This window comes from Dermochelys coriacea, chromosome 11, assembly GCF_009764565.3.
Source record: "Dermochelys coriacea isolate rDerCor1 chromosome 11, rDerCor1.pri.v4, whole genome shotgun sequence".
Classification (NCBI taxonomy): Eukaryota; Metazoa; Chordata; order Testudines; family Dermochelyidae; genus Dermochelys; species Dermochelys coriacea.
In genome coordinates this window covers 23,230,195-23,253,914 of record NC_050078.2, presented here as the reverse complement: position 1 = coordinate 23,253,914, position 23,720 = coordinate 23,230,195, and the positions used below count along the sequence as shown (strand labels likewise).

The following is a 23,720-nucleotide window of genomic DNA, read 5'->3' as shown; positions in this document are numbered from 1 at the left end:
AACTGCCAGCACCTAATCACTTGCACAATATAAATATTAATAATGGGTAAACTGAAATAGGGGCAGAGTTCAGGTTTGGTTTGATAAGTATTCTAGCCCTCACACAGCAAGAACTTGTCTACACAGGAACATTCAGGATATTTAAGATCAATCAACTAAAGAAGTGACGTTAATGTGCATTAAACACCTCCGTGGATGCTCTCATTCTGGCCTTAGTTTGCAGTAGCTTAATTCTAAATAAACTACAGCAAGTTAAGGTCACTTAACTTCTAAATGAAGGCGTCCACAGAGGGGTTTATTGCACATTAACTTTGCACTTTTTGTTGAGTCATTTTAAATTTTTGGAGTGTAGACATCCCCTGAATTGCAGCTCATCTGAAGATCTTTCACTAGATTCTCATTAGTTCCAGTCAAAATCCAGATTATTCTGGGAATAGCCTTTAAGGTATTTTGATATTTCTAGTCTCAACAGAAACTGGTAAGTGGCCAAAAACATATCAGTAAAAATTTAAATAAGTTACGTGTTTAAGTTGTGTGAGGACCAGTTCTTCTATTAAACTGGTTGACCCATTCCCAAAGAATATGCCAGCTTTCTACAAAAGCTACTTTGAACGCAAAAAGAAGAGAACAAAGAAAGCCTGTTTAAAATGTCTGTCATATTGTTAAAAGAAAAGGAGTACTTGTGGCACCTTAGAGACTAACAATTTTATTAGAGCATAAGCTTTCGTGAGCTACAGCTCACTTCATTGGATGCATTTGGTGAGCTGTAGCTCATGAAAGCTTATGCTCTAATAAATTTGTTAATCTCTAAGGTGCCACAAGTACTCCTTTTCTTTTTGCGAATACAGACTAACACGGCTGCTACTCTGAAACCTGTCATATTGTTGTTGTTGTACTTGTGTTGGTCCCAGGACATTAAAGAGACAAGGTGGGTGAGGTAATATCTTTTATTGGACCAATTTCTTTTGATGAAATAGACAAACTTTTGAATTAAACAATGCTTTTCTTCTGGTACTTCATACTGTAAAGAATGAGAAGTTCAGTGAGGTAGCACAAGACTCCTTACAAGAATGGATGGCCTTGTGGTTAAGGCACCAGAGTGGGACCCTGAAGATCTGAATTCAGTGCCAATGGACTTCCTTTATGACCTTGGGCAAGTCTTATTTCCCTTTACCTCAAGTTGCCATCTCTGAACTGGGGATAATCATGCTTCCCTACCTGATGTGTGGCACAGCTATGTAAACAGTAAGACTCTATATAAAGGGAGATTTTAAATGGCAATTAAAGCAAATTGAAAGAGCTCTCATTGCACCAAAAGAGCAGGGAGGGGAGCTGTGTGGGAATGTTACTTACAGAGACCATGGGGAGCTCTCCATCTGCTTTTGGTAGAGGAGAGGGATATGTGATCCCCACTGAATCCCCATCTTTATTTCAACTTCTGAAAGGCATTGTTGGAAAGTGCCTGGGTAGTTGCTGATAACTGGCAGGTAGCAGCTCAGCATGGTCAATGACTTTTGGAGAGAAGGAATTGACAGCTTCATGAAAGCACAGCTGGGACATTTTAGAAAGGAAGTCAGGAAGAGAAATGAAGATGAAGGATTTTAAAGCATTTCCTACTGGGACTTGAGAGATTAAAAATAGTCTACATGTTGTACACAGAGGGCTGAAGGCATAGTATTTTTATTACATAATGTATTATAGAAAAGTGAACTTAGAAGTTAGTTTCCTAGAAGTTGGCTGTTTCTTAAGTGGTTCAGGAGATTAGAGGGTTAGCCCCTAAAAGCAAAGATGAAAAAAAGAAAGTAATGCTATACCCTCCACTGCCTACACGCTGCTGAGGAAAGCTTGGCACAATATGTAGCAATTTTCATTTATCTGAGAGACTGAAGATGGAAAAATAGCTTGAGGTGATTTTTCAAGCTTAATTTAGTTCATTTAATATTTAATGGCTTAATGAAGCTGTCTGTGTTCAGAGTTTTCACTCTGGGAGGAATCTTAGTTTAAGCAAAGAAGTTAGGAAATTGATTTCAAAAAATTCAAAAGGAAATCAGTAATTTAATTCATAAATAATTGACCTCAGTCTTCTTAAAACACTTTTTCAGACCTTTCTGAACTTGCCTCTTAAATCTCTGTTTAAGCAGTTTTAGGGCAATCATTGTGGTGTATCATTTAACCTTCACGTTTAAAAGATTTTAAAGACTTCCTGTGAAGAACATTTCCCTCTGCTATATTGTTTGACTATAATATTTAGTGGGTTGTTCTACAAATTATATTTTTTTCTTCTCTCATCACACTTGCAATTTTCATTTTACATTTCCTTGTTTCTTTTCTCTTCTGTTCTTCCTACTTTACTTTCTGATCATGAGATGTGCAGGTTTATTAATCGTCAGTGTAGTGGGTCTTGCATTTTGATTTGAACATGAGATGATTACGGCCCATTCCAATCTTTTTTGGCATCCCAAAGATTACAGCTTACTTTTGATAAAGTTTTTCCACTGGCTCTTAAGAGTTTCATTCTAGCCACTAACAGTTTAATCCCCCACCCGAAGAGGCAGAAAGATGTTGTCTTTAAGGTAACTGAGCCTTAGTCCACCAGAAACCAGAAAGACTAGGAGTTGAATGAGTAACCATGGAGAGTACAGAGCAGTAGTGTGATGTGATACTGCAAGTCTTCCATGCCTTAATATCAGACCACTAAGTGCTGACATGGAGGACAGATGCCTTCAGGGGATGTGAATGAGATCAGTTCAGCATAGTTTTTCTAGTTATCACTTCTGTCTTATCTGGGTACATCTTAAACCAATTTTTATCCATCTGCTTATTTTCATGAAGCATTGTGACATCTGTGTGATGGCTTGAGTCCTGTCCACTGAGGAGAGAAAGGTAAGTATCAATCACATATTGGTTGAACAATCTTTCCAAGATAGTTCATATCTAAACTGAACAGCTGAGAGGAGGGGAGATAGTTCCATGCAGAACAGTACTTGTGAAAACTCCTGTGAAAGAGGAGCACTTGCTCATCATAACTATCTGGGATCTGTCAAAGATGAATGAGTTAAGTCAGCTCAATGCTTTCTGGGACTACTCTTCCTAGGCTGTATAACTGAGATAGCAGCATTTTGTGCCAATGGTGTTGCAGGCAGTAGTGTAAATATAGATATTTCATTAATGGTTGCTAGTAGATTGCCTAATCTGAAGAAGGAATTGATGAATTTGGTAATTAAAGGGCTCAGATGTTCCGTGCGAGTTTTCCATCAGCCACAAGGGGCACTATTCCTCTAGGACTTTTATTTGGGTGATTAGGAGCATAAAGAATTTATCTCTTAATCTACTCATAACCCAAAGATTAAGATTTGGATATAACCTGAGTTATTCCTATTGTTGCACAGTGAACATGAGTTCTCCAGCTAGTGTGCCTGTGATGAAATACAATATAAAGGAATACCGTAATTCAGTCTGAAGTAAACCATAGGTGCCTGAACTTGTTTTTTTTTAATACAGTGTGGACAACATTTCAGCAGAGAGATCATCAGCCTCATAAGTTTCCATTGACAACTGAGCAACTCACCCTTTTATCAATAGAGATTTCATAATAGTCCTGTCAGTTACATCAAGAGTTTATATGATAAAGCAATACTGACAAATTATTCCTGTATTTTAACCATCTTGTATATGAAAAATGGGTTGTCTTTCTTTTTTAAAAAAGAATTAAAATACCTAATTTAGTATTCAATTAATCTCTCCCTCCTATGTGTACAGTTCTTCCTGCCCCTGTTGATCAACTCTGCATGCTTCTCTGCCATCATCTCTTCTCCCCTGCCACTTAGGCCTTGTCTGAGTTTAAAAACAGCTTATTTCAGTTTAACTTATACTACTTTCTAACTGAATTCAGCTAAACCAAAATAGGGCTGATTTAAATCCAAATAAGAGTGTTGACACAGGGATTTGCACTAGTTAAACTAAATTGGTTTAAATCATACCCTTAGGTAAAATGGTGCAACTTTCCTGAGTAGACAAAGTCTTGGTTCCCTTTTCTTCTGGACATTTCTCTCTCCTTTGTGGCTCTGGTCTAGGGGAATGGCTCATGTTCCACTACCCCTTCTCTCATATAACAGTGGCCCCTAATATATGCAGCTAGTCTTGATCCCTTCTGTTTCCAGTTGCTTTTAAAGGCTTCTCAGATCTTCCCTGTACGGAGAAGCCTGGAAACTTGTGGAAGCAGCTGCAAACCAGATCTGTCAACACCCATGTCACCTATGAACTTGTAGGGGAAGGATTTTAGAATTGCACTACAAGAATGAATGTATGATTTGATTTCATTCTGTTAGCCATCCCATTTGAACAATAGAAAGGAATGACCCTCTGGGACTATGAGATTCTGTTTTTCCATATGCATTATAAATTGCGCCCTCTTTAGTTCTTTGTTTTAAGGTTTAGTTAGTAAGAGACAGGACTCTGTACTGTGTCTATGTTAAGTAGATTAGAGGAACATTGAAGGCCTGGGTCTCAATGTAAATTGTCTTGGTTATTGATTGTAAAAAGTTTTGTAGCAAGGTTTAATTTGCAATGCTTTTTTGCCAGATATAAAATACTACTGTTTGTATTCTCAAAGTCTCTGTAAAAGACTGTTTGGTCTCTTTAAGAGACTGCTTGTGTGAATGAGGAATGCACGCATCAGGAAAAGATACAATGTGAAGGCCATTGTTAACCAGATGATCAAGAAAGAAGGAGCAAAGACACTTAGAGATTTGTTGATGCCAAAGAACCAGAAACGTGTATCCATGATTGAGGAAGGGCGAATTTACAACCCTGAGGTGAAGGCTGGCACCCCTACGACAATTGATTAAATCGAAACCAGGACAGGATGACCCTCTCAAAGGTGTTTTGGAATGTTAATACCAATAAAGGAGTAACCGGTCAGAAATTGACACAGCAAAATCTATAGACTTCAACAGAGAAAAAGGACTGTAGGAACAGGGTGCTTTCCCATGGGACTTTGGGTTCATCTTGCCACACTCCAGGAGCATCGGATTGCAACCGAAAGAGCCCTACTCCCTTCTGCGTCCAATCTGGCTGGCCACTAGATTGATCTAGACTCTGGACTGGGAACGATAAACATCAACTGGCAGAACTCTGTGTGTGTGTGTGTGTGTGTGTGTGTGTGTGTGTGTGTGTGTGTGTGTGTGAGAGAGAGTTGCCTTCTTCCCTATAAAGATCCCATGTGCTTCTTAGAAGTATAACAAACTCTCCACAATCTGGAAATTGCTGAAGTAAATGTCTTCAATATTTAGGGTGTCTGAGTATGATAGAAGAGTCTGTTAACTTTTCTTTTTGCAGATACAGACTAACACGGCAGCTATCTGAAACCTGTTAACTTTGTATAAATGTATAGTATTTAGATATTGCAGAGGGTAGTACCTATAAGGGTCTTTGAATGTCTAAAATTTCTTAAAAAGAAAAGTTAGAGTAGCAGCTGTGTTAGTCTGTATTCGCAAAAAGAAAAGGAGGACTTGTGCCACCTTAGAGACTAACAAATTTATTTGAGCATAAGCTTTCGTGAGCTACAGCTCACTTCATTGGATGCATTCAGTGGAAAATACAGTAGAGAGATTTATATACACAGAGAACATGAAACAATGGGTGTTACCATACACACTGAAATGAGAGTGGTCAGGTAAGGTGAACTATTACCAGCAGGAGAGTGGGGTGGAAAATACCTTTTGTAGTGATAATCAAGGTGGGCCATTTCCAGCAGTTGACAATGAGGGGGAATAAACATGGGGAAATAGTATTACTTCGTGTAATGACCCATCCACTCCCAGTCTTTATTCAAGCCTAAGTTAATTGTATCCAGTTTGCAAATTAATTCCAATTCAGCAGTCATAGATTCATAGATACTAAGGTCAGAAGGGACCACTATGATCATCTAGTTTGACCTGCACAGCGCAGGCCACAGAATCTCACCCACCCACTCCTACGAAAAACCTCACCTATGTCTGAGCTATTGAAGACCTCAAATTGTGGTTTAAAGACTTCAAGGAGCAGAGAAGCCTCCCTCAAGTGACCGGTGCCCCATGCTACAGAGGAAGGCGAAAAACCTCCAGGGCCTCTCCAATCTGCACTGGAGGAAAATTCCTTCCCGGCCCCAAATATGGCAATCAGCTAAACCCTGAGCATATGGGCAAGATTCACCAGCCAGATACTACAGAAAATTCTTTCCTGGGTAACTCAGATCCCATCCATCTAATATCCCATCTCAGGGGATTAGGCCTATTTACCCTGAATATTTAAAGATCAATTACTTACCAAAATCCCATTATCCCATCATACCATCTCCTCCATAAACTTATAGAGTAGAATCTTAAAACCAGATAGATCTTTTGCCCCCACTGCTTCCCTTGGAAGGCTATTCCAAAACTTCACTCCTCTGATGGTTAGAAACCTTCATCTAATTTCAAGTCTAAAACTTCCTGGTGGCCAGTTTAAATCCATTTGTTCTTGTGTCCACATTGGTGCTGAGCTTAAATCATTCTTCTCCCTCTCCTGTATTTATCCCTCTGATATATTTATAGAGAGCAATCATATCTCCCCTCAACCTTCTTTTAGTTAGGCTAAACAAGCCAAGCTCCTTAAGTCTCCTTTCATAAGACAAGTTTTCCATTCCTCGGATCATCCTAGTAGTCCTTCTCTGTACCTGCTCCAGTTTGAATTCATCCTTTTTAAACATGGGAGACCAGAACTGCACACAGTATTCTAGGTGAGGTCTCACCAGTGCCTTGTATAATGGTATTAAAACCTCCTTATCCCTACTGGAAATGCCTCTCCTGATGCATCCCAAAACCGCATTAGCTTTTTTCACAGCCATATCACATTGGCAGCTCGTAGTCATCCTATGATCAACCAATACTCCAAGGTCCTTCTCCTCTTCCGTTACTTCTAATTGATGCGTCCCCAATTTATAACTAAAATTCTTGTTATTAATCCCTAAATGCATAACCTTACACTTCTCACTATTAAATTTCATCCTATTACTATTACTCCAGTTTACAAGGTCATCCAGATCCTCCTGTATAATATCCCGATCCTTCTTTGAATTGGCAATACCTCCCAGCTTTGTATCATCTGCAAACTTTATTAGCACACTCCCACTTTTTGTGCCAAGGTTAGTAATAAAAAGATTAAATAAGATTGGTCCCAAAACCGATCCCTGAGGAACTCCACTGGTAACCTCCCTCCAGCCTGACAGTTCGCCTTTCAGTAGGACCCATTGCAGTCTCCCCTTTAACCAATTCCTTATCCACCTTTTGATGTTCATATTGATCCCCATCTTCTCTAATTTAACTAATAATTCCCCATGTGGCACAGTATCAAATGCCTTACTGAAATCTAGGTAAATTAGATCCACTGCATTTCCTTTATCTAAAAAGATCTGTTACTTTTTCAAAAAAGGAGATTAGGTTGGTTTGGCACAATCTACCTTTTGTAAAACCATGTTGTATTTTGTCCCATTTACCATTGACTTCAATGTCCTTAACTAATTTCTCCTTCAAAATTTTTTCCAGGACCTTGCATACTACAGATGTCAAACTAACTGGCCTGTAGTTACCCGGATCACTTTTTTTTCCCTTTCTTTAAAATAGGAACTATATTAGCAATTCTCCAATCATTCGGTACAACTCCTGAGTTTACAGATTCATTAAAAATTCTTGCTAATGGGCTTGCAATTTCAGGTACCAATTCCTTTAATATTCTTGGATGAAGATTATCTGGACCCCCCGATTTAGTCCCATTAAGCTGTTTCAGTTTCGCTTCTACCTCAGATACGGTAATATCTACCTCCATATCCTCATTCCCATTTGTCATGCTACCATTAACCCTAAGATCGTCTTTAGCCTTATTAAAGACTGAGGCAAAGTATTTGTTTAGATATTGGGCCATGCCTAGATTATCCTTAACCTCCACTCCATCCTCAGTGTTTAGCGGCCCCACTTCTTCTTTCTTAGTTTTCTTCTTATTTATATGGCTATAGAACCGTTTACTATTGGTTTTAATTCCCTTTGCAAGGTCCAACTCTACTCGACTTTTAGCCTGTCTCTCTTTATCCCTACATGTTCTGACCTCAATAAGGTAGCCTTCCTTGCTGATCCCTCCCATCTTGCACTCCCTGTATGCTTTCTGCTTCTTCTTAATCACCTCTCTAAGATGCTTGCTCATCCAGCTTGGACCCCTTTCTTGGGATACAGGCTTCCGATAGCTTCTGCAGCTTTGATTTAAAGTAATCCCAGGCCTCCTCTAAGTTTAGATCCATAAGTTCTTCAGTCCAATCCACTTCCCTATAGTCCTATAGGAAAAGGGGAAGAGTCAAGGGAGACTACACCAAATATGAGCCCCAGGAGGGTACAGGATGGGTTGAAGAGGATTATAAGGTAAAATAGGAATGGAAAGAACTTGCAGCCAGAGAGAACAGGGGAGAGACTGGAGAATAGCACTGTCACCAGGAAAAGGTGACTAACTAACTACCTTAATTAACTAATCCCTAACTAATTACCTTAATTTTTGAAAGTCAACCCTTTTGAAATTAAAAACTCTAGTTGCAGATTTATTTTTGTTAATCCTTCCGTTCAGTTTGAACTGAATTAGCTCATGATCACTTGAGCCAAGATTATCCCCTACAACCATATCTTCTATGAGGTCCTCACTACTCACCAAAATTAAATCTAAAATGGCATCCCCTCTAGTCTGTTCAGCAACTACTTGATGAAGGAATCCATCAGCTATCGCATCTAGGAAAATCTGAGCCCTATTATTGTTACTAGCACTGGTCCTCCAGTCTATATCTGGAAAGTTAAAGTCTCCCATGATCATGCAGTTTCCATTAGTATTTACTTTATTAAAAACATTAAAAAAGGCTCTCTCCATATCCAAATTAGATCCCGGAGGTCTATAGCACACCCCAAGCACTATCGTAGGAGAGGCTTTACTAGTTATCTTCCCCAATGTAATTTTTGCCCAGACGGACTCTGTTTTATCCATTGCATCGCTTCTTATTTCTTTACATTCTACCTCATCATTGATATACAATGCTACTCCACCACCTTTACCTTTATTTCTGTCTTTCCTAAACAGCACATACCCTTCAATACCTGTAGTCCAGTCATGACTACTATTCCACCATGTTTCTGCTATCCCTATAATATTGGTTTCACTTCTTGCACCAGTAGCTCTAGTTCCTCCATTTTGTTACCTAGGCTCCTTGCATTGGTGTACAAACATCTTAATTTTTGCTGTTTGGCCTCGCTCACATTTTGTACTCTATTAAGCACAGTCATTCTACAGCCAGTATAACCTATTAGACTAGTATCCACACTGCCCTCGCTCCTTATATACATTCTCCTACCCACGGCTGTATCCTTTCTTTCTTCGTCTTCTTCCCTCTCAATGCTAAAATCTAGCATGGAGATTACCTGGACATCTCCCAACCATCTCCCCCAAATGCCTAGTTTAAAGCTCTCTTTATCAGTTGTGCCAGCCTTGATCTTAGAAGTCTATTTCCTTCCCTACTCAGATGAAGTCCATCCTGAGAGAACTGTCCTCTATCCATGAATGCCTCCCAGTGGCCATACATCCCAAAGCCCTCCTTATAGCACCACTGCCTAAGCCATCTGTTGACAGTCATAATCTTGTCACACCTTTGTTGCCCTTCTCTAGGAACAGGCAGGATCCCACTAAAGATCACCTGAGCCTCAATTTCCTTAAGCGTCTTCCCCAGCCTAGCATAGTCTCCCTTAATACTTTCCAGCAAGAACCTAGTCATATCATTTGTTCCCACATGAAGGATAATTAGGGGATTCTTTCCTGCTCCCTTTAGGATCCTTTTGAACCTCAGGTCTACATCCTGTATCTTAGCACCCGGAAGACAGCACACCCTTCTATTCTCTGGATCAGCTCTAGTTACAGGCCTGTCTATTCTTCTCAATAAAGAGTCCCCGATCACAGACCTGCCTTTTCCTGGTGACAGTGCTATTCTCCAGTCTCTCCCCTGTTCTCTCTGGCTGCAAGTTCTTTCCATTCCTATTTTACCTTATAATCCTCTTCAACCCATCCTGTATCCTCCTGGGGCTCATATTTGGTGTAGTCTCCCTTGACTCTTCCCCTTTTCCTATAGGACTAGCCTCTCTTCTCTTCTTCTTTACCCTTCCACCTTTAGTAACTACCTGCTGAGCTCCTTCTTCATTTTCCAACTCTGCAAACCTGTTCCTAAGCTCTATTTCTCCTTCACTAGCCCGTCTTTTCCTCTGCCTGGTTCTTTTAGTCATATGCTTCCACTGACTACTTTCCTCACCCAGTCTCCCCTCAAAATTCCCCAGCCCTGCTTCCATCTGTAAGTCTGAGCTTTTCTCTTCAGATACCTCATATCTTTGCTCCATCATCTGCTCAAACCCCCTCCTAAACTCAACCAGACTTTCCACCTGCATCTCCAGACCTCAGATCTTTTCCTCCATCAGCTCTATCAGATGGCATTTCATGCAGAAAAAACTCTTACCAGGTCCCCACTCCAGGATCATGTACATACCACAGCTTCAACATCCAGTCATCCTCATTGTGTCTTCCACTACAGGAGTCACTCCCACAGCTGCGTCCGTATCTGTCATCGCCTTCCCACCTAAGTCCTGTTAGTCTGGGAAACACAAGCCACACCAAAAAGGCCACCCCCCACAGCAAAAACAAACCCCAAACAAGCACCACAATCCAAACTCCCCTGTTTACAGCTCTGTTTGCTAGCTCCTGAGCCGGCTGCAGTCTCTCCTTGGAGTCTGTTTTGGAAGTTTTTTTGTTGAAGAATTGCCACTTTTAGGTCTGTAATCTAGTGACCAAAGAGATTGAAGTGTTCTCCAACTGGTTTTTGAATGTTATAATTCTTGACGTCTGATTTGTGTCCATTTATTCTTTTACGTAGAGACTGTCCAGTTTGGCCAATGTACATGGCAGAGGGGCATTGCTGGCACATGATGACCCCCCCACCCCGTTGTTCCTCGGAGGTTCTTGTCAACTGCAGGAAATGGCCCACCTTGATTATCACTACAAAAGGTATTTTCCCCCCCGCTCTACTTCTGGTAATAGCTCACCTTACCTCATCACTCTCATTACAGTGTGTATGGTAACACCAATTGTTTCATGTTTTCTGTGTATATACATCTCCTCACTGTATTTTCCACTGAATGCATCCGATGAAGTGAGCTGTAGCTCACGAAATCTTATGCTCAAATAAATTTGTTAGTCTCTAAGGTGGCACAAGTCCTCCTTTTCTTTTTGCGGGTAAAGACTACCACGGCTGCTACTCTGAAACCTAAAATTTCTTGTCATGCTTTTAAGTTCTCCCAGACCAGCAACACTTAAATAGTGCTTAGAACTGCATCTTTGTGTTGCATGAATTTTTAGTAAATTTAGGATCCTGAATCCACCCTTCCCAAGTCCTGATCCTTATTGCATCAAAGGGGTTAAAGCACTTGACTGTCAATGGAAATTGAGCATCTAGCTCCCATAGGTACTTTTGAAAATCCCTAGAGGAGCCAACTGATACATTTCTCACACCACCTTTATTTAGAATCATTAAAGCTTTGTAGATTTTCAGACAGAAGAGACGGCATTTGGCTTCCAATTTTGGATGCTAATGGGATGAATAATTGCTGGAAATTCACTGTCCTCTAAAGTATTTCTATCACATAGAAGTAATAAAATAGGTGACTTAGATATATATGCACAAATCCACCAATAAGCTCTAATGGGGACATTGTGGTTTGTATGCCTTCCTATACACACCTCTAGCTCCTAATAATAATAATAATAATATGCTAACGTATAATATACTACTTGGATTGCCTTTCACAGGATATCAGAGGATTTTCCGAAAAACCATGGGTGAAATTGTGACCTTATGAAAGGACAGGATTTCATCCTAATGCTTGTAAATACCCCTATGAGCTAGGCAAATTGCTATTCCATTAAGAGATAGGCAACAGGGACAGAGGTTACATGACTTGCCAAGGTCATAGAGCACCCACAACCCCCCCAAGAACTTTTCTCATTCTGATTTGAAGACTACAGTTTGTCCTGTGTCTAAGACCCATTACAGGCAGTCACCTTCACCTTGCTTTGCCTACTCTACAGAGTTTACTTTTTCCTCTAGTCAGCAACCAGCAGTTGCATCAGATAACACTGAGATACCAGTCCCAGAAAAGCTTAAACATAGTAAAGTATGTATTACTCATTTTCCTAATATTGAAAACATATAACAGTTAAACACATGCATACCTAAACACATAGGGCCTGATTCTCCACTGGTATAGAAAGAATCTCTCTATTCTTAATGGAACTATACTGATTTGCAGTAGATGTGGATGTGGTCCAAACTATGGAGAACATCTTTAGACGGGCACTAAAGTTAGAGGCTTGCAAGTTTACCTGTATTTACAGTTTAGTATAAATTTTTCTGGGCTGTCTGACATGTGTCAGACATCAGCAATGACAGATTTATGAGAGGAAGCATGCTCTGTCTGTGCACACATATACACGTGTATGCGCACACATATACACGTGTATGCACTTAGCTCCAGCTTTCCAGGGAATGAATGCTTTCATCACCCCCAGTATAACCTTCTTTTATGAACTGACACAGTACCCTAGCATTTGACTACATCATCTTTCTATCAGACTATCCATCCCTTTAATCAAAAGGCAGTGTTGTGAAGCTTGATTCATTAGAGTTAGCAAGAGGCTAGGTGATCCTCAAGATAGATCTAGTAATTATGTTTTTATACTATGTGGCTCTAAAATGTGCGGACCTAAATTCAGCCAAGCCCGTGCAAGGAAGTGCAATGCCAGCTTTAAGCCTGGCAGGGGGCAAATGCAATTGCCATTGCCTGTCCTCCCTTGAAGTTTCTGGCACCAGGGAAAGCAGCTTTATGTTGCATTAGAAAAAATAGATTGTTCAGAGGGTGTACTCAATGTTTGCATCCCATGGTCACTATAGCTAACTCATGGACCTGCATTTGTGCCCCAGGGGTTCAGCAGAGGAGAGACAGAAGGTATAACAACAGGTAGTGGAAGCCCTGGTATGATCAGGGCTGAAGCCTCAAAAGGGGTAACTGTTTAGATACAGCTATACTGCAGGTTTGTAGGAATCTAGTAACATCCAGTATGTTAATTCCTTGAGTATCTCAGGTCAGATAAGATATATCCAATAAAAAATGTGCCTCCTGATAAGTGTGCTGATCTCTTGTTGATAAGAAAACTTAATTAAGACTCAACCTTCCGCTGCATTCCGGAGGCAATCAAGATGGTTAAAAAAATTCACAGTAAGTCTCTAATACACTGGCTGCAAGTTTCCAAGTCTGAGTTATTGTATTGAAAACCAGTCATCTCATGAAGATGATATACTCAGTATCCTGCCTGTCTCCTGTTAACTGATCAGCTGAGTCAGAAGCTGTCAACTCCACAAGGAACTCACCTTGCCTTGCTGACTGGAGGCAAGATGCTGTGATAGCAGCTGCCAGTGAGTGGGTGAGAAGAGAGAACATAGCTAAATTCTGTTTAAATATAGAAGTCTAACACACAGTGCTCTATTTATTTTGAAGAGTTTGGGATGATCATTTCCTTCCCCATTCAGAACTCTTAAAGAAGAGGCCTGCAGAATTTAATAAAGAATAATAGCCTTTCTGTAGATTTTTTTTAAGCCACCCTATAAGAATTGTTTGGGAAATGCAAGAATAAGATTATGATTTCCTATAAATCTTTAGAGTGATTAAGATAGACCACCGATATGTTACGTATCTGTCCAGTTTATAGAGGGGGAAAGGATTATTTTAAACCAATTTTAGAGAAGTAGTCTTGGAACAATTCTACCTTTTTCTGGCCAGCCTTTGTTATTCTGGGGATGTCAAACAGCTGTCCTGTGTAGTACTGCACTCCACTCAGCAAAATTACAGCAACAGAGTCCCCTTCCTTCTCAATTATGTCAAGAATATCTTCAATTCTCAAGGTCTCCTCCCCCTAAAATAAAGTTAAAGCACATGTTTTACATCTACCCTGGCAGTAATGAAACTGTCATTTCTTATTTCATAATCTATATTTTACTATGTGCTGTGCTGCCTGCATAGGGAGAGCAAAAGCGTATCCTAGCACAACAATGATCTACAAAGGTAATTGACAGGAAATAGCCTTTGAGTAGGTTACTGCAAAAAATGAAAAATCATTAGCAACTTATTTTCAAGGTGGTAGATTCTTAAAAACATTTGTTTTGCTTTCACCCCTCTTAATATTTCAGACAGTTTTAATTTACAATATAAAAAGATCTTGGTGTAAACAGAATACATAATGATTTTTATGTGGCATTTGAAAATCATGATACCCACAAGTATTAAAAGCTGTCTATCAGGTCTCTCCCTCACCTTTTAGTACACTTCATTTCCCAGAGGAAACTATTCTAAATCTGCCATATTTATATTTCAAAAAATGGCAAGTCTGTCATAATCAGAAGTACAAAAAAATCCCAAACCTAAAGTCATTAAATATAAAGAAATTTCAACAGAAAAATTTAATTTTTATTTTTGTAGCAAGGTTTTCTGCCTCCTTCTCCCCACAAAGTAGCCACCACCCACTACTATCTCAGGACACCAAGGCAGTTAAAACTCAGAATGAAATTAAATTTGTTACTGCAATGAGCTTGGGTAAAATTTGCTAAATTGGAAGTAACTGCTATTATCTTAACAATCTTTGAACATCTATCAAGGATTCAGGAGTAGCCTCACTCTCCTCACAAGATTACTCAGAATTTAGAATCCAGTGGTCATCATCCATATTATAGTTAAGTGGCAAAGTTCCTATGTTGAGAAGGGATCGTAATGCAATCTCTCAACATGATCTAAATTAAATATTTCTTGAAGCAGGCTCTTTCCTTAGGTTGTGATAATAAAGATATAGTATGTTGTCTTTATGGCAATCTTTTAAGATAGAAAACAATAAGGAAGATATATGCTGATGCTTCTGAATTTTGCATTCTTTTAGGAGCCTATTGTGTTATGGCAATCAGAAAATACATTCTAAGTAACTGTTTTGAAAGATTATTTTCTTCCTAAGAGATAAGTCCAGCAATTTAAGTCAGACAACAAAGATAATATTGGTCCTTAAAGTCAGAAATGTATGGAAAGCAACAGAATAGACAATTAGTGGCAATCGATAAGTTTATCTGAAAATTCTAGGCACATGAGTAGAAATATAAGAAGAGATGCATATACATAACCAACGACAGCAGATGCTAAAGAATTTGGGAGACAACACCTCCATTCTTGTACTAACTACACATTTATAGCCCATGCTAATTACAGGTATATAGCCAATGTTAACAAGGAGAGGAGAGTTCTGACATTTATATCCCTCACAAACCTTGCGTGGCTGTACCATGAGCATGCATTTCTCCACATCAAGTCCATGAAGCCGAAGCTGAGACTCAACAGCATACTGAAAAAGAATTTCATGTACTACAGTTTAGCAAAACAAATGGGTTTTAAAAGAAATGGCTTAGATTTTTATATCAAACCTACACACACATCTTTCATTAAAATTAGTGGGTGAAATCCTGGCCCCATTAAATTCAATGGGCCAAAACTCCTATTGACTTCAGTGGGCCAAGGCTCTTTGGAGTAGGGACTGTCCTTTGTTCTGTGACTGAACAGTGCCTAACACACACAATGGGGTTCTAGTCCATGACTAGGGCTCATAGGCACTACAAAATAGTACTACTACTACTAAGTCCACCCAATGTCTTTATCTCCAAGCTTTAAATATCTCAGCCAATGATTTTATCACTAACGATACTGTATTGATAATGTTTGGGGGACAATGTCAAATATAGTCAATCAGAAATATTGTGCTATAGACAGTTAATAATTATAGTATAGTGGTCTAAGATGAAGGCAGTTGTACAGCTTATTATTGGGGTGTCAAAGGAACATAGAAGGCACAGAGTGTGCACAAATGAAGCTATCGTGAGCAAAGGCAAATGTAACTGTTGAGCTCTGGAGCCTAGAATAAAGGCAATCTGAAGTTCATGCATCCGGGTTACAGATAATCCTATGAGTGATATTTGGAGTCATTTTATTGTGCCTTAAAGATTAAAAAAAAATACCAATTTCCAAGAGTTTACTGAGTTGATGATTAAGTAACACTGGGCCACAAACTCGAAGATTTATTTGCTGTAAGCTGTGATGCACAGACTATTGTCTCCTGTTTCATAGCACACAAATTATGTTTGAACTAGTAATTTAAAGTGCTAAAAAACAAGCATTTCCACCTCTGTCTGGGGATATACAAGTGTTAATGTTGTGAGTTTTCTATTGACTTGGTTTCCAAGTAAAACAGCAACATGAATTAATAAAAAACAGCTACAACTTCAGTTGATTTAGGCCAGCAGTTTGTTCAATGTCTTTAAAAAGGCTAATAAATCAATGTACCCATTCAATCTTTTCATCTTGTAACATTTTTTATTTGAACGAAAGGAATAAAACTACAATCTGTAAAACATGCTAAGCTCAAAAGCATCTGACAGTTTTTATTTTTATTGTAATGGTACTTGGACAAGTTTATCTAATAAATATTCAAATCAGGCTACTGATACTCTTTCCAGTATATGATTAATAATACAAATATGGTGAAATATGAATTGCTTACATGGTCAGAGGGAAAGGCTTTGGCTTCTAGAAGAATTTTATAGCGACTTGGAGTAGGGCTAAAAAAAGATAACTGTTAAAAAAAATATGTTAAAACATTTATCTAAACCGAGACTAAAGAATTCATCCCCACGTATAATTTAAGAAAAATACAAACAATTTGCATTTATGTAGAGCATGTCAAAATAATCCCAGAGCACTTGAAAAATATTTAGTCTTTACAATACTCTGATGTAGAAAACTTTTATAACATTGTACCCATTTTACAAATTTGTAAGTATGGCCACAGAGAGTTTAAGGGTGAAATCCACATCTTTAAGATAATGGCAACATTACCACCGACTTCAGTGAGGCCGGTATTACACCCTACATGATTTCGTCGAGGTCATACAAGCAAATTACTGGCAGACAGAAATAAAAAACACAGTCATCCTGATTTTCCATCCCCCTGCTCTAATCACCAAGATCCAGATTATTCCCTTCTGTAGCAAAGCCTGCAGAGGGAGCGCAGAGCTTTCTGCAAAGTTCCCACATCATCCTCTGGTGATGGGGGTGGTGTTGCTGCCATCCTCCTGTGATGAATGTTGTAGGGCCTACCTCCAAACCTAAACGATCAGCAGAAACCTGGGCCATTCATGCAGACAATGTGTCTGTATACCAGCTGTGGATCACTGCATCACATGCATCTCCCTGACAGAGAGACTTGCAAGGTGATGCTCCACAAAATATATAATACAGCCCCAAGCTGAATGTCAGTTCCTACCTATACTCTGTCTGAAGCCACACCCACTAATCATGGCCCATCCACTTTCTACCCCTTCATGTAGTGTGGGATCCACACTGACAGAATGCCTTTCACAAGCTCTGGAAAAAGTGGGAGCTCTGGGACTGAGCACAGAACTTGGGGGGCTGTGAAGTGATCTGGGCCTAATGAAGGCAGCTTTATAATTCCTTACCGAACAGTGAAAAGATTATTTACCAGGTGTTATATTTAGGGCCCTACCAAATTCACAGCCATGAAAAATGAGTCACGGACCATGAAATCTGGTCTCCCCCCCGTGAAATCTGATCTTTTGTCTGCTTTTACCCTATACTATAAAAATTTCAGCGGGGAGATCAGCGTTTCTCAAGTTAGGGGTCCTAACCCAAAAGGGAGTTGCTGGAGGGTTGCCCTTACCTCTACGCTGCCTTCAGAGCTCGGCAGCTGGAGAGTGGCGGTTGCTGGCCAGGTGCCCAGCTATGAAGGCAGCATTACCAGCAGCTGTGCAGAAGTAAGGACAACAATACCATACCACTCCAACATTACTCCTGCAATGCTGCATTCAAAGCTGGGCGGTCGGAGAGTGGCGGCTGCTTAATGAGGGCCCAGTACTGTTGAAGTAAAGGTGGCAATACCATACCATACCATACCATCCTTAATTCTGCACTGCTGCTGGTGGCGACTGCCTTCAGAGCTGGGCTCCTGGCTAGTAGCCGCTAGTCTCCACCTGCCCAGCTCTGAAGGCAGCACTGCCTCCAGCAGCAGTGCAGAAGTAAGGGTACCAGTACCACAACCTCCCTACAATATCATTGCAACCCCCTCCCCCACAACTCCTTTTCGAGTCAGGACTCCGATAATTACAACACCGTTAAATTTCAGATTTAAATAGCTGAAATCATGAAATTTACTATTTTTAAAACCCTATGACTGTTAAATTCACCAAAATGGACTGTGAATTTGGTAGGGCTCTAGTTATATTTATATACTATAGTCCTTCACATGATGAGCCCATATACCATGCATTTTTGACTTAAATTGTAGGGAAATTATTAATACCTCAGATGAGAATCTTCTTCTTGAGCTATGATGTTTTAAGAGGACTCTCAGAGCAGCTATCAAAATGTCACTCTGGAAATGTGTCTGGAAACCCCCAAAAAAGCAAATAGGTATTTGCACACATCTCCTGAACAAGAGTCTCGAATGCTACCCTTTAGTCATTGTTTTATAGTGTACATGAGAAAAGATCAAATTTGTCCTTAAAATGTTTGTGGAAAAAAGCTTTGCTGCCCAGCTTTTTTGCTTTATGTTTCCTATGGGCTGAGCAAGGTACTGTATATACCAATACATAGGTCAGAGCACTCAGCAAGATCCTCAAGTCTTTTGAAAAAGGCATCGAGATCACTGTCCCGTGCTTTCTTGTAGGAACCTCCACAAAATATTTTAATTAACATAAATGAAGAGTAAAATCTTTTCAAATTCAAGATATAAGGACTAAAGTTAGTTTGACAATATCAAATGTACTAAATACTGGAGAAAAAAAGAATGAATTTACCATCTGGAGATGCAGATTAACAGTCAGGCCATTCATTAGGGCTACTTCTTCCTTTCGAGAACCTGAAAAGTAATAACACAGAAGTTTCTATCTCTTTTCACCCTGTGTAAAGTCTGGTAAAATGATGTAAAAAGCAAATGCATGGTTTTCAGTCAATGTCTCTCAAAAGACTAGATGGCAAACATATTTGATGTGTCATCCCACTGAAATAAAAAGTTCTCCTGTCTGACTCACTGGGTCAGTTGACAAAAAGTATGTCTTTTTCAGGTTTGATATAGCCATTAAGAGATAATGAAGTATCTTCATTTCCCAGCAAACCACCAGTTGATTTATTCTTATCATTAATACTTTAGCCAAATTCAGCAACAGTGTATGTTTGCCATAAGTACATCTCTAAACAAATATCTCTAGATAAAAAATATATATTAAGGAAAATCATCTATTTTTAAATGGTTAGTATACAATGCCAAGGTAAAATGCATCCTAAATAAAAAAGATTTTTGCAAAATATAATTAATTATTATCCACAGCCAAGCTTTTGGATTCAGCTTTGAGTACATAGCTCTCAGATAACTATATAGATATATGGAGGCTAATAGGAACCTCAGGCACAACTAATGGATTTTTCCAATATTGTTCTTACTGCTTATTTATGAACCAATTCTCAAACACCTATCAGCTGCTGGGGAGGTTTTAGGCAGGATAAGGGGCTATATGTTATACAGGGCAGAGCTTAAACATGAAAAATTACCGGTTCCTGGCTTTGGTTTCATGTCTTTTTGTTGAAAAGAATTACAACCATCTGTACACCCTAGAGATGAATTAGCACTTTGCCAAGTCTCTTTTGCTGGAAGATGGGCTTGTCTGAGTTGCCTGATAATCTCTACAGATGTGGGATAGGCTTGAGGAGAACAGAAGCCCAAGAGAGGACTAAAGCTTGAAGGGGAGAATGAACACATACACAAAAAAAAGGAAAAGCAGATGAGAAGGACCCAGCACCATGATTCTGCCATCGATTGGGTTCCAGAGAACTGTTCTGTCAGGATTGTCAGTGCACCGGTGTAGGAAAAATATAGTACTTGTGAATGGGCCTGAAGTAGAAAGGTGCATGGCCAGTGGGTTTGGAAACGACATGAATTTACTGTCCCAAAACCTCTGTATAAGGGATCACATACCTGCAGTAGGCCTTATTTGCTACTACTGGATGAACGGCCAAGCACTATGCTGTCTAGGATGATTTATTGCTGTTGTTGTTATTATCAATCAACCTTATTTATTACAGTAGTGCCTAAGGACCAATCAAGAGTGGGAACCTATTATGCTAGCCAAGGTACAAACACAGTATTAGATGATCCTTGCCCTGAAGAGTTTATAATATAAATAGGTCTTCAGTTGCTCCTTGTGTGTGTCATTCAACCTGCCACTGTATGAGAGGGAGGGAACTGTGGCAAGATTCTAAAGAGTCAGGAGATCTCCTGAAGAATTCCTCACATGGATTTTCCAGACTCAATGGGCAGAGGTTTGAAGCACCGTAAAGTTTGTTGGGGGCAAGCACATCAAGCCTGGTCATCTATAGGTACAAAACTGCTTCACCCTCAGCCAACCTATATTTCTCTACTACCCTTTCTTTCTCTTGGCAGCATGCTCCTGCAGATGCCATGCAGTTACATAGCTGCTCAATAGCAGCTGCATGAGGGAGCCAGAGGGAGTTAGTGCAGCTCAGAGCTATATTAATTGCATCCTTTGTTTTGATATAGAAACATGGGGCTGAAAAAGGGGTGGCACCATGAAGTGATGGGTCCCCTGCCCCTATCTCCCCATCTCCATAAGCACACAGAGCCCCTTCTAACTAGAGCCGCAGTGGAGCTAAAACTACCATTTCTCTGCCTGTGTCTTGTTGTACTGTTCAACACATTAACAAAAATGGTTGACTGCATGCCAATATCCCAAATTAAATATGACACTGTATTTATCACATAAGTCTTGCTCTCTTGTAATTTATATATTTAAAATTTAAAGCTTTCTTTTATTGAATTTCATGGCCACAAAAAGCAAGCCTCATCCAAGCCATTGTGTCCAGTTTTGGGCCCTACAAGAAGGATGTGGAAAAACTGGAAAGAGTCCAGTGAAGGGCAACAAAAATGATTAGGGGGCTAGAGCACATGATTTATGAGGAGAGGCTGAGGGAACTGGGATTATTTAGTCTGCAGAAAAGAAGAATGAGAGGGGATTTGATAGCTGCTTTCAACTACCTGAAAGGGGGTTCCAAAGAGAATGGATCTAGACTGTTCTCAGTAGCAGCAGATGACAGAACAAGGAGTAATGGTCTCAAGTTGCAGTGGGAGAGGTTTAGGTTGGATGTTAGGGGAAAAAAATCACTAGGAGGGTGGAGAAGCACTGGAATGGGTTATCCAGGGAGGTGGTAGAATCTTCTTCCTTGGAAGTTTTCAAGGTCAGGCTTGACAAAGCCCTGGCTAGGATGATTTAGTTGGGGATTGGTCCTGCTTTGAGCAGGGGGTTAAACTAGATGACCTCCTGAGGTCCCTTCCAACCCTGATAGTCTATGATTCATTGGAATCCTTTATAATCTGCATTGTATTTAAGAAACAACCCTTGTATGATCCAATTAACCTATTACTATATTCAAAGACCATTCAAGAGACAAAACTATATTTGCCATCACTATCTCCTATCTTTATACTATATCACCAAGACAGAATAACCCTCTATATATTCTGCTTGATAAATCCTCTCTTTAGTGAAAGGAAGCAGTGTTTGTAAAACACCATCCTTGCTACAACATTGGAAATAATTCTGATTGTGTTAGGCAACCACTGCCAGTTTTTTCCCCACCCCTGCAGCCTTGTGACTGCAACAGGCATAGGTGATGGAACCAAGGGTGTGGGGGATGCTGCTGCACCCCCTGGCTTGAAGTGGGGTTCCATTTTATACAGGGTTTACAGTTTGGTTCAATGGCATTCAGCACCCTGACTATAAAAATCATTCCAGCACCCCTGGCAACAGGAGTCTGGTTCTCACCAGAATAAGTAAAAAGCATTTTGTGCAATGATTGGAAAAGGCTAAAAGCCCCAATCCTGAAAACAGGTTATCGCTCAAAGTCACTACCAATCTGCTCAGTACTCAGTCTTTTCTCAACAGAGACCTGCCTGAGCACATTGTACAACAGCAGCAATACAGTTAGTTTGATTTCATTAGAAGGTGATCCTGCCAAGGTTGTAATGTTTTAATAAAGTATAGTAGGAAAAGGCAATATTACATTTTCCCTGTTACGCCATTTGGCTTAAGAAAAGAAAAGAGCTTTGACATCTAGTGACCTTGACTCTGCACTTCACAATATATTTACCATTGTAACTTTCATTTTAAAAGAAAGTGTGCACATTTAATAAGCAAGGTGTTATAGGGCTATAAACCTTTAAATGGACAAAAGAAAATCTTTACAGCCTTTAGTCCATTCCTAAATAAATTCCACCAGACAACATATACTTACTGCTTCTCAGCATAAGCTATGACAATTCTTCCTCCTCTATAATATGGTAAATATTCAGTACCAAACAGTGTTAAAATTCTGTTTATGTCTTCACATTAAACCTACTAAAGGAAAAATTCAGAATTCAGCCTTCCTCTCTCCTTGACACACTTAAATACTTAGCATTGCATGTTGCTGGGGAGAATGCTTAATTGTAAATACCACATTGGAGAAGACATTTTAACAGTGTTGTTGTTCATATTTATTCACTTCACTTTTTCACTGTTACATAAAAGAAAAAAAGAGCCTGAAATAATCAGTCCATATTATGGAGATCTTACCAGTCTAGATAGTTGACAATTCATCCATTATTTGGGGGGAGATATTATCTTAATTAGCTCCTTTTCAAAGAAATAATCATTTAGATTCTGTAAATTAGTTCTAAGGAAATTTCCCACAAATAAAATCCTGCTGGGCTGATTATCTTAATGCCAAATTCCAACTCAGACCACATTTTACAGCTCAGTACATAATGAACCTTAACTGCCGTAGAGTGCAACAGGGCTACAGAATCCTGCCCACTGAACAATTGAAAACAAAACAAACGCAGGTTAATAGCGTGTTGACCTTTATTCATTGTTCATGCTGCTTAAAATGGATAAAGGTGTAACAACTTAAAAACATTTTGACTCTGGTGAAAGACCAGAAGAAATATTTATAAGATACACAATAAGTGTATGAGTGCTCTAAAAGAGAAGGGGTGAGCAAGGAGATTAGCAACAGTAGAAATGAGATGGCTGCTACACAAAGATTTAAATTTCTTCTCTCCGAGCTGTGCATAGTTTTTTTAGTTAAAGGAGTACTTTAAAATACACTGTTTTGATGGTGAAATACAGAATGCAGAAGTCTGACAGATCTGCAACACAGAACACATCACTCCAATTCCCTACTTTCTGTCAGGCAATTAAGAGTTGCAGCTAGATTCATCCCTGCATCAGTGCTAGCACACAGTCTGAATAGAGAATGCATGTACCTCTCCTATTGTCTGCTGTTGTGGGACAAGGTACTGGCTGGTGGGGCTGAGACTGCAACTCAACATGCTGGCTAATACTGGCTCATTGTTTCTTTATACTACTGTTGGACTGTCACGATCCATTTGTTGTCTCTTGTCTTATACTTAGATTGTAAGCTCCTTGG

General features: G+C 39.5%; 1 protein-coding gene across 11 annotated transcripts in view; it reads right to left on the bottom strand.

Moving 5' to 3' along the window:
* The window catches only part of KYNU (kynureninase), a 118,203-nt gene that overhangs the window by 49,608 nt on the left and 44,875 nt on the right, over window positions 1–23,720 (bottom strand). For all 11 annotated transcript variants that reach the window (XR_006277918.1, XR_006277919.1, XM_043505074.1 and 8 more), the window contains exons 5-8: window positions 19,037–19,098; window positions 16,726–16,797; window positions 15,442–15,516; window positions 13,903–14,049 (exon numbers count right to left, since the gene is read on the bottom strand). Coding sequence is in view for 9 of the 11 variants with exons in the window: in XM_043505074.1 (XP_043361009.1) it covers window positions 13,903–14,049; window positions 15,442–15,516; window positions 16,726–16,797; window positions 19,037–19,098 (356 nt within the window). In the remaining 2 variants the exon portion in view is untranslated. The remainder of the gene's footprint in view (window positions 1–13,902; window positions 14,050–15,441; window positions 15,517–16,725; window positions 16,798–19,036; window positions 19,099–23,720) is intronic.